General features: G+C 44.5%; 2 protein-coding genes across 2 annotated transcripts in view; one reads left to right on the forward strand and one right to left on the reverse strand.

Annotated features, from left to right (window-relative positions):
• The window catches only part of LOC134453216 (LHFPL tetraspan subfamily member 7 protein), a 225,600-nt gene that overhangs the window by 184,711 nt on the left and 28,389 nt on the right, over positions 1-12,500 (forward strand). The window lies entirely within an intron of this gene.
• Positions 7,523-9,216, reverse strand: LOC134453208 (uncharacterized). Its single transcript, XM_063204047.1, has 2 exons — positions 8,852-9,216; positions 7,523-8,739 (listed from the first exon to the last, which is right to left on the reverse strand). The coding sequence occupies exons 1-2, from the start codon at positions 8,970-8,972 to the stop codon at positions 7,727-7,729; spliced, it is 1,134 nt and encodes a 377-aa protein (XP_063060117.1). The 5' UTR covers positions 8,973-9,216; the 3' UTR covers positions 7,523-7,726.

The following is a 12,500-nucleotide window of genomic DNA, read 5'->3' on the forward strand; positions in this document are numbered from 1 at the left end:
TCAGTAACTGAGTGGGTTTTCAATCAGCATCACCGAAATCGTCCCTGTGTATTTTCTGTGTGGTCTTTCACCACCGTGACATGAACACACTGTCTCACAGCGCTATCGGCAAGAGGTATCCGAGATTTGGCTTGGGTGGTGACATCAGCAACTGTGTGATCTGTGTGTGTGTGTGTTTTGTGTGCGGCTCTATCAGTATCACCACACCACACCACGTCCCTGTGTGTTTTCTGTCATCGCTGTGTGTGCAGGTGATCAGGATTAATCCCATGTCCCAAAGCACTGGCAGACCTGTGTCTTTATCAGCCTGTCTCCATCTGGGCTTTTGTGGATGACACTGAGCTCTTGCTGATCTTTATCAGTACACTATCTTCTGCCGTCTTCAAAATGTGGTTACTTGTGTACTGTATAGGGAGCTATGGATGGAAAACAACAATGCAGCTGAATAGTTTATAGTATGCAAACATGGGGCTACACTGTACATTATTTATAGTGAGCATGCTATTTGAACACAGCATTTGTCATGGTCGTCTTGGCATTGTGGATAGCGAATGAGAAAATAATTTGAACACATTTGTCTTTATCACTGTGTCTCCATCTCCATGTCATTGTGGATAGCACTGGGTTGTTCCCGATCGTATCAGTCTTATCACTACATGCCTTTTGCTATGTTGAAATTGTGGCTATTTGTTTAGAGGAATGCATCTTAAGCCATGCACTGTATACTAGTGTAATATATAAAGAGAAGATGCCTGTGTGTGTCTGTCTTGTCATTGTGGATAGCAGCTGAGTTGTTCCCAATCGTATCACACGTGTCTTTTGCCATGTTCATATTGTACTTACTTGTTTACCATATAGGGAACTAAGTAGGGGATAGAATAGTGCAGGGGTTCCCAACCTTTTTCAACTTGGGGCCCACTCAAAATTGTCAAAAATGTTCGGGGCCCACCTCTGACCCAATTAAACTCAAATAAATCAACAACCACACACACCAAAATATGATTATTACTTTTGGAAAATGATTTCAAGGCCCATTTGGAATACCTTCAGGGGCCACCAGTGTGCCCCGGCCCATAGGTTGGGAATCACTGGAATAGTGCATTTTAAGCCATGAATAGTACTATACACAATAGAGTGAAGAATTTGGACACAGCATTATACCATGGTGTCTCCATCTTGTCATTCTGCGTGATGCTGAGTTGTTCCCAATCGTATCACTCCATGTCTGTGTGGCCGAACCTCCGTCTGAGTGTCTTACTATAAAAATGTACCTTGCAGTGACCTCCTAGCATGGGAAATATCAATTACCCCAAACAGAAGCACACACAGCTGCAAACACAATGCACACAGAGACAAGCAAACATACACAAACAGATAGACACACACATGCATGTAACCCACTTAAACTGTCAGGATAAAAGATGTATTAGGAAGAGGTCGTGGCGTTGACCCTATCAATTCCTGGTTTAATTTGTGGTAATGGTAGTAGTAGTAGCTGTGTGTGTGTGTGTGTGTGTGTGTGTGTGTGTGTGTGTGTGTGTGTGTGTGTGTGTGTGTGTGTGTGTGTGTGTGTGTGTGTGTGTGTGTGTGTGTGTGTGTGTGTGTGTGCGCGTGTGTGCGCGCGTGTGCGCGCGTGTGCGCGCGTGTGTGCGCGTGTGTGTGCGTGTGTGTGTGTGTGCGTGTGCGCGTGCGCAGGATCACGAGACAGTGTTTGCTACTGTTGCTACCCGTGGTTACAGAACACTCTTTTAACCAGTGAGAGGTGAAAGGTCAGTGCACCACACACAAAGCTGTCTGTGGGAAGTGCTTAATGAGGATTGACCCTGCTCACTCCCCGTAGTTAAACACACACACACACACACACACACACACACACACACACACACACACACACACACACACACACACACACACACACACACACACACACACACACACACACACACACACACACACACACACACAGTTTACCTCCACCCCACCATCATCTATACACATATAGATGTGTGTCAACTGATCATCATGAAAAAACTGGCTCTAGAATAACAGTATTTCTCATAAAGAGTGGGGACAGTAGATTGACAGGTTGGCTTGTGCACCACTTCTACTGCACCCTACATGGCTGCATCTGGGGGTCTGTCATCTATCGTACAGGGCACTTCCCGGTGGGCCGATGGTCCTTAGGTGTTGACGTTATTGGGGTTTTTGTATTTTCTTAGAGACCGGTCCACAATTCAGAGTGGGTCTCGCCAAAAATACCCAGGCTTGTTTTTTGGTCCCTGTCCAGCTCTGACTGCATCAGGCATCACAGGAGTTCCATTCAAGTCTCCATTTCTTGGTTGCTAGGCGCCAGCGTGAGCAGGCTGTCCTCCGGAGAGCTCTGTTTGTTTTTGTTTTTATTTGTCTTAATTAAGTGTTTTTTATTATTATTATTTTACTTTTTACCATTAGCGTTTTAGTAGACTATATTCAACACATGAACATGCTGTTTGAAGAGGATTTCAGCACTTCTCAGCGAAATAACTGGACGTATTCGAGGGAGCAGCTGCTTGCGCTTAAATCAAATGACGCACTCTGCATCAGCCGCATACCGAAAGACATCCGACGGCCGTACCGCGGCTGCAGGGCTGGACAGAAAGTGAGGAAGAGAGCGCTGGCCAAACGGGCCGTGATGGGCAATGTAAACTCGCTATCCAACAAAGCGGATGAGCTGGGAGCGCTGGTGAGGAATGACAAACTGTACAGGGAAAGTAGTGTGATGGTCTTTACGGAGACGTGGCTCTGCAATAACATCACAGACGCCACTATTGAACTCCCTGGTTTCTCGCAGGTCAGAGCGGACAGAGACCCCAGTCTAAGTGGCAAAAGTAAAGGGGGCGGGCTTATTATTTATATCAACGAAAGATGGTGCAACCCCAATCACATAACTGTGAAGAACATTATCTGCTGCCCCGATGTCGAATTATTATCTGTTAGTTTACGTCCCTATTACCTCCCCCGTGAATTCACGAATGTTATTGTTATGGCAACATATATAAATCCCCGAGCCACGGCCGAAACTGCATGTGATGTCATCCACTCTAACGTTGCCAAACTCCAAGCGCAATACCCTGATGCCTTCATTGCCATATCAGGAGATTTTAATCACGTGACTTTAGACTCAGCACTGCCATGCTTTTATCAATATGTCAACTGCAACACACGACAGAACAGGATAATTGATCTTTTGTATGCCAACATTAAGGATGCTTACACTGCAACTCCCCTCCCACCACTGGGCAGATCAGATCATAATTTGGTCTTTCTGCAGCCACTCTATACTCCACGTGTAAGGCGAGATCCAGTTACAAAAATTACAGTGAAGAAGTTCTCACCTGAGGTGGATGAGGTTATGAGGGACTGTCTAGCTTCAACTGACTGGAGTGTTTTCCAACAATCGTGGGGGGAGGACATTGATGGGCTTGCACACTGCTACTCTGACTACCTGAACTTCTGCGAGGACATTGTGGTACCCACAAAAACTGTGCACTGTTTTCCTAACAATAAGCCCTGGATCACCAGCAATGTCAAGGCCCTCCTGAACAACAAAAAGAGGGCATTCAAGGAGGGAGACCAGGAAAAGATGAAACAGGCACAGGTTGAACTAAAGGTCAAACTGAAAGAGGCAAAAGAGGAGTACAGACAGAAGATAGAGGTGAAGCTGCAAGATAACAACATGCATGCAGTGTGGGATGGGATGAAAAGTATGACTGGAATGAAGAAGAGCAGTAGAGGGGTTGAGGGGGACCTGAACCGGGCCAATGAATTCAACAACTTCTATAACCGCTTTGACCATCTAGCAGCGGGTGCTGCCCCCACCCCCTCTGCTGGTGCTGCCTTTGAGGGAGCCCTTTCACCCCCCATCCATATGTCCCCTGTCCCTCCATCTCCCTCCCCTCCAGGAGCCGTCTCTGTCACAGTGCCGGGGAACAGAGAGTCACATGATCATCATCCAGCATCTCCGCTCTCACAGCACCTTCCCTCTATAATCTCAGCAGACCAGGTTAGAGCAGGACTGAAGCGTCTTAACCCTAGGAAAGCTGCAGGTCCGGATAGGGTGTCACCACGACTGCTCAAGACCTGTGCTGCTGAATTGGGGGAGCCACTGGAATATATATTCAACCTGAGTCTACGTCTTGGTAAGGCACCAACTCCATGGAAAACTTCATGCCTTATCCCTGTCCCCAAAAAGCCACATCCAAAAGACATCAACGACTTTAGGCCAGTAGCCCTCACTTCACACATCATGAAGACGATGGAGAGGCTGCTGCTGAATACCCTAAGACCACAGGTGAACCATGCACAGGACCCCCTGCAGTTTGCATACCGGGAGAAGGTGGGAGTGGATGATGCCATCTCATACCTACTGCACAGGACACACTCTCATCTGGATAAAGGGAATAGCGCTGTGAGAGTCATGTTCTTTGACTTTTCCAGCGCTTTCAATACCATCGAACCCTCCAGACTGGGAGAGAAGCTCCTGCAGATGGGTGTGGATGCCCTCCTAGTCAACTGGATCACTGACTACCTTACAGAGCGGCCACAGTTTGTCAGACTCAAAGACTGCCTCTCAGACACTTTAATGTGCAGCACGGGAGCGCCCCAAGGTACTGTGCTCTCTCCTGTCCTTTTCACCTTGTATACCTCAGACTTTAGTTACAACACAGAGTCATGCCACATGCAGAAGTTCTCTGACGACACTGCAATTGTAGGTTGTATAAAGGAGGGGCAGGAGGGGGAGTACAGGAGTCTGGTGGAAGGCTTTGTGCATTGGTGCAAAATCAACCACCTTCAACTCAACACCACAAAGACCAAGGAGATGGTGGTGGATTTTCGGAGGTCCAAGCCAGCTCTGGAACCTGTCGCTATTGATGGTGTTGAGGTGGAGATTGTAAGCACATATAAGTATCTAGGGGTATATCTGGATAACAAACTAGACTGGTCTGCCAATACAGATGCAGTATACAAAAAAGGACAGAGTCGGCTATACTTCCTGAGGAAACTACGATCATTCAATGTGTGCAACACACTCCTCACTATGTTCTATCAGTCTGCGGTTGCCAGTGTACTTTTTTATGCAGTGGTATGCTGGGGTGGAAGCATAAGGAAGAGAGATGTTGCGCGGCTTGACAGACTGGTGAGGAAAGCGGGCTCTGTTGTGGGAGAAGAGCTGGAGAACTTCACTTCATTGTCAGAAAGAAGATCTTTGAGCAAACTGCTCACCATCTTGGACAATAAGGCTCACCCACTCTACAACACAATCATCCAACAAAAGAGTGTGTTCAGCTGGAGGCTGAGAGCACTGAAATTCAGGACTGACAGACTGGGGAAATCATTTGTCCCTAGAGCCATGCAACTGTATAATTTGTCCATTAAGGACAAAGAGAAACTCCTGGACTTTTCTGCATGACCACCTTATTTATTTTTATCTACTTTTTTTACTTTTTTATTTTCATATTCTTTTTATTTTTATTTTTATTTTTACTTCTCTTTTTAATCTACAGAGCAAACTGGACAAAGAATTTCCCCTTGGGGATAAATAAAGTTTAATCTAATCTAATCTAATCTAATCTAATTTCAACAGTAGCTCATTACGAGAGTCAGGAATCCACCACACAGGGAGGCTGGACAGAGGCGCCCGCACCCCTTCATGCTGTATGCTGAGGAAATCCCTTGTTCTCTCACCCTCATTACTTAACCTGTGGCCCCCAGATGTACGTACACATAATACATAGATATGCACACACACACACACACACACACCGCACACACACACGCATGCATGCACACACACACACACACACACACACACACACACACACACACACACACACACACACACACACACACACACACACACACACACACACACACACACACACACACACACACACAGGTGCACACACACACACACACAGACACAGACACACACAGACACAGACACAGACACAGGTGCACACACGGGTGCACACACGTGCACACACACAGGTGCACACACACAGACACACACACACACACATACACACACACACACACACACACACACACACACACACACACACACACACACACACACACACACACACACACACACACACACACACACACACACACACAGTGATGGCTTAGCAAACAGCCCAGCCACTCACTCATACACACATAGGCTACATAACTTAAATATTTCACCTGCAGCATCGACTTTAAGTCTGAATAAATCTCTGAGGTTCCTGGTCAGTGCTTGAGTTGTGGAGTTCAACCAATAATGGCTGCACCAGGGAAGACTTGAAGAGCTCTGTTGCCAAATCAGTTTCATGTCTTATGTGCAAATTCTTGCCATTACACATATTTTGCTCAGCTGGCTACCGTTCAGTCAATGTTTTCCCCCATATCATTGTCTATTGTTCGATGGCTTGAATTCATGAATTCAGCAAATGTGTGCAAGACCTCAAGGTAATCCGTCAACTCTGCTACATGACATGCTACATGACGTAGTTAATGTCGTTTTCACTCCACAATTCTGGGTACTATAAACCATCCAAGCCTGTTCGTAATAACTCACCTCACTCATGGCATCAGTTTTTAAAACCATCGCTGCGCACATAAGGGTTAAACAGCTGAAAAATTGTACATGCATGGGCAGGAGCAAGGACTTCATCTCTGAGCGAGACATTCATTATATGGGCTTACTCGCCCCAGATGGGTCTATACCTCCTATGGAATCTAAGCTGCTCAGGCACACTGACACAGCTGAGTACCGGCAGCTGAAGAGCCCTCAGGTTGAGGCTTTTAACAGGGCTGGCCTGGGATAAAACTGGGTCGGCCATGTTCAGTGGAGACTAGTACACCAGACATCCAGAGAGACAATGAAGCATATGACGATATTAAAGTAATCAAATATAAGCTATGTTGACAGCATCAGCTATGTTGAACCAGAGAGGAAAGAAGAAGAGAGCGGAAACAGCTGCCTCTATGGCGTCACCGCGCCGCCATTTTGATTTTGTTAGATATGGACGTTCCATGTAAATAACACAATGTTCAGACTCATACATGAGTGAGGAATGAAACCGTGTGTTGTTTTCTCTGTCGACCACATTTTCATCAAATTCACTTATTTCGCATTGTATTCATTTGATACGGGATTAATAGTTGATTTCTACGTTTTATTAAAAAAAAAACCCGTGATGACTGGAAACGGCAACTCTACAAAAAAGTTCCTTTTTGGGAACTTCTAGACGCAACGCTGACTCTTCCTGAAAAGGCAAGTGGCTTAATGTTTTTGTATTGCATAAATATGACAAGTAACTATCCACTTAGCAGTAAGTTCGTCATTATCTTTATATTCGTCATCAAATGGATTTAATATTATGGTTGTATTCATGGATCTTTCTGGACAGTGGGTGATGTGTGTCGGCCGTTAACGTTAGCATATCTCCATGGACAGCTAAGTGTCTATGATGTTAAATTATTAGGCCTATGTTGTTAAAGCAGTCAAACATCTGGTTAAAGTGGGCTACAAAATCTGCCGTCGTTTTTGCCCCCTCTCTTAGCTTCCCCATGTCTGCCATGGTGAGCAGTGCAGCCGCAACAGAATGACTAAGAACCTGTAATAAAAAAATAAAAAAAATCCCATTTTCAGGACCATAGATAAAGATTGTAAATTGAATGTTATACGCCTGCATGACAGTTTTCACTTGTGGCTTACCTGAGTGGCGAGAGGCACACTCATTGTTGAAAAGGCAGTGAGGGACAGATGCCGTTGGGTTAACTTGGGTGCCATTCGGTGTTGTCTTTGTGAATCAATTTTAAACATTTCAGTGATGTCTCCCCATTCTGCCAATTTGTCCCCTATGTAAAATCCATATTTTCGCAAATTGTTTCTGATGTTTTTCATTAAATGGGGGGGGTCGAATAAAAAATGAATCTTCTGGCTTTTGACAAAGAAGTACGGTTTTTCTTCTGTTATACCCAGGTTTCTACAGGCTGCCAGGTTGTTGCTGCCTTGGTCCATTACCAGCACCATGGGAGTGAAGCCAGTGTCAAGCACCTTTTCCACCGCCTCCATGATTTTGGTTTTTAAGACCCCATGCTTCATGGTCCCAGATGACAAGAAGTACCCTATGGGTTGTTTCCATTTCCCAGTTAGACTACGGATCATGAAAACCCCTGCATGGTTGGCTGGTCTTCCCCCTTCGTCATACCCTTCTACTTCATCTTTCGAGATGTTATAATTTAGGCTACATTTCAATGTAATTTCATCAAATGTGATGGCAACGTGCCTATCTCGCTCTTCCATATGCTGCACTTGATGTTTAAGTGCATACAGCACAGGTTCATGCCATCCCGGCCCGATGTCTACTCTCTGCAAGATATTTGAAAGGGTCCTGGCTGTAGGGAGCTTGAAAATTCTCCTCATGGTTCGGTAGGCTTTTGGCCCTGTACCCTTAACCTGTAACGCCCAACTTTTCATGAAGTTGCTCCACCGAATGGCCCTTGGTTTTTTTTTGGCATTATCAATTTGCTCGTTGACAAATTGTGCGGCTTGTTTTGGCAATACTTTGGAAATTTCCCTCTTTAATGTTTGTTTGCTGATAGATGGTGTCTTTTTCTTTAGCCTTGACAGCTTTGATTTGTAGCAGCCAATTTTTCTTTTCAGTTTTTCCACTGTGTTGTCATTGCTGACACTGGCCAGTACATCAGTGCCTAAAAAGAAATGTGACAACTGTAACAACAGACTTATGCACAGACTACTACCTATGCAGTGTTCAACACTCAGAATGTATCTGTTACCACCATTTGCCATTAAATCACTTACTATCCAGGATCTCTGAGTCTGTTGTCTCAATTTCAAGTGCGACCCGTTTTCGGGGTGGTGGACGAACTGTGTCTTGAGATTTAGGGGGGTTGGGACAGTCTACTAGCCAGGGTACGGCCATTGGCAGTAGGCCAGATTTCCTGCAGAATGCAAAGTATTGTAATGTTTATATTTCTACAAACACACTGTAAGCCCAGTTATGAATTGTCTGAGTAAAAAATGTTGAAGGTGTAATCAAAACTTTAGTGTTGCACAAATGAACATATATTGACTTTTTTGTACAATGAACAAAGGCTTTGCCACTCAGATGAACAGACTGCGATGAAGACTGGGAAAGACTCAAATTTATTTTGTCTTTACTGAATTGGGGGGGGTAAATCGAAGGAGGTAATAAAGATGCTAAAGCACAAGTGAAATCCAGGAGGATTTACAATATTATGTGAACTCCAGGCAAATGTGAGGACAAACACAAGGACAAGGGCACCAAAGCACTTTGAGTCAACTAGATATAGTATGTATAAATACATTTGAGATATGATTTGGTTTGAAGACACATGTAGGATGGTAATGGCAATCAACAGAAAACATGACACCAGGATAAGGTGACTCCGCAAATACGAAGACATCCCATGGAAAAAGTCTAGAACTTTTCAAACATATATGGGTTGAAATTAAAAAATAAAAGAGGTCATCAAACAATGACAATAGTTCAATGCACAGTCAACATCAATGAAAGGCAAGGGGTCTGACAATGTAAATAAGCTTACAGTTCTGGAAGGATCTCAACTGTTGCAACAGAATGAGTCCATGAAAGTCCAAAAGATGGAGGCATACACAGTGATATAAAATACAGAGTGCAGCAATATACAAATTGTTGAGTGCATGGCAAAGTTCTTAAAGGTTGAGGGGGATGGCCTCTTGTTAGTGGACTGGAATGGCCTTTGGTGAACAGGGGGCATGGCTAGACAGTGAATGACTGCAGCATCCTGGAAAGAACAAATACATGCACAATACAGAGTGCAGCAATATACAAATTGTTGAGTGCATGGCAAAGTTCTTAAAGGTTGAGGGGGATGGCCTCTTGTTAGTGGACTGGAATGGCCTTTGGTGAACAGGGGGCATGGCTAGACGGTGAATGACTGCAGCATCCTGGAAGGAACATAAATACAAGCCATGATTCTCCATGTCATACAGTGTGTGTAACCTGTTGCGGATCCTGACGACGCTCTCTGCTTGTGAGGAGCAAAAGCCTTATGCTTGATTCAAGCCAGCAATGGTAGAGGAGGAGCACTCAATGTGTGGCTCTCTAAATATGTAATTAGTTGTATTTTTTTTGTAAAGCAACCCAACATTTTAAATTTATTTTTGTGAATATGTGTGTTTTGAATTTGCAACATTACCACAAGTAATCAGGCTAAACATCTGGGTTTACAGTATGTTGAAAACTTATAGAGTATCAAGTGTCATTTTCAGAATATGAAATGGCAATGTCTCTACCTGTCCAATGGGTTCACAAATTGTGAAATGGCGAAATGGTCACTGCATACTTTCCTATGCTTCATTTCATCGGTCTGTAAACCACATAGGTCCTCCCGCCTGATGTTATTAATCCATTCTGCACACCTGCAGAAAATAACAGTAGTGTGTTTTAATATCACAGATATCCTTGGTTAACATTTGCGCTGGTTCATGTTTTCTATTTTGCCACTAGGGGGAGATACAACACAAATTATAGGGGTCTGGCTTTTTTGTTGAAATTGAGTTTCCGTCAGAGGAAAGTCTATGTGAGTTTCTCCACTTCAATAGGACAAGGACTGGATACTTTGCCGTGGATATGTTTAGTCTGGCGATTTTAAAGTTAATTGAGTTAAATTTTGAAAGGAAAATGTTAGATGCATATGTGGGCATCATCATAACACGAATAAACAAAGCCCACTGCACAGTTGTCAGATCATTTCAGCGCCTCGATTCATCATGCAGTGGGTTGTTGCGCTAGCAGGCTATCCAACTTTGTTTTACGGCGACATAACGGTGGCATCATCTGCCTACCCAACACATCCTTTTAAGGTAAGACAATTAGTTAATATAGCACTTGATGTGGCACGTCGTTGGCGTATTATATACGAGCAAAATAATAGTTTCTAGGTGACGTATGCTATGCTAAAACTGTGGTGGGAGGTGCTGGACATTGAAAACAGCCTTCCTTGCAGATCATCGACAGTATGCATTTCTAAATCAGAAGTGAAAAAAGGTACTCGGTAGGCCTAGAAAATTAAATGTTGTGCTCGCATTAGAAGTTAAGCACACAAAGTTATGTCTTTTGACACACAATGTTCTCATCATGTTGCTCAAATATCATTGTGCCCATCTGACATCTGCACATCAGGCTTAGGCTATCAAAACGAAACTATACCTTTTTTTTTCTTTGGGAAATGAATGAAATGCCACCTCCTTGTTCCTTCCTGTGGACTTGTAACACCCTACAGCAGCACATTGTGTGCCTATATATTTTGGTGTATTTGGGGCATTTGGGTCCTTTGCGTAATTGTGATCGGTGTTAGCCATGTTTTTGACTGATGCTGAATGAATGAACCGTTGGCGACGCGTCCTTGACTACCAAAATCAAAATGGCGGACGGCGTCGGTGAGGTAACAATACAGGCCAATAGAACTTTCCCCTCTCTTCTTCTTTCCTCTCTGGTAGAACTATGTTGACTGCTTCCTTTATATCTCATTGTCTTGAAGAGTGGTCTGTAGAGGTATGAGGTATGATACCATTTGAGGGGGAGGCCAGGCAAAAAATCCCGAAGAGTATACCTGGCAAATGCCCTGTATGCCATATGGCCAATCCAGCCATGGCTGTTAGGCACGAATGGATGTCTGGATGGGGGGTTGGAGATGGGCTGATGCTGGCGGAGTTTGAGTGGTTAGTTGAGGGGGGTCACAGGAAATTGTGCAGTGTTAATTGAACTGTATGAGAGTTGGATCAACACTCTGAGTGCTAAATTCAACTTCCAAGGTGTTGATTGAATTGTCAATTGTGAACTGTGAATTGTACTGTGCAGATGGTTCAAGAGCTTGCAGTTGTGCTGCTGATGTTTCTGCTGTTTGAGGGAGTTGAGTGGGTTCACAGTAAATTATACATAATTGTTATATCAACACTCCGACCAACCATATGAGTGTTAGATTCGACTCTCAAAGTTGGTTGGTGCTGATGCTGAGGGTGGTTGAGGAGGGATGAAGAGAAGAGGGGGGAGGATGGAGAATGGAGGATGGAGGTCTCTTGAGACTCCATTAGCAGAGGCAGCCCTTTTAAGAGGCGTCATTAAGCTTATCTGGGCAGCGGACTGCGCTCAGCACACACACACACACACACACACACACACACACACACACACACACACACACACACACACACACACACACACACACACACACACACACACACACACACACACACACACACACACAGCCTCCCTCCTGTCATGTTCTCATCAAATGAGAGGATGGAGGTGTGTGTGTGTGTGTGTGTGTGTGTGTGTGTGTGTGTGTGTGTGTGTGTGTGTGTGTGTGTGTGTGTGTGTGTGTGTGTGTGCATGTGTGCGTATTCTGTGTGTGACTCAAATGTAGAGGTGGGACGGAGGTGACAG

Source organism: Engraulis encrasicolus, chromosome 7 (assembly GCF_034702125.1).
Source record: "Engraulis encrasicolus isolate BLACKSEA-1 chromosome 7, IST_EnEncr_1.0, whole genome shotgun sequence".
Lineage (NCBI taxonomy): Eukaryota > Metazoa > Chordata > Actinopteri > Clupeiformes > Engraulidae > Engraulis > Engraulis encrasicolus.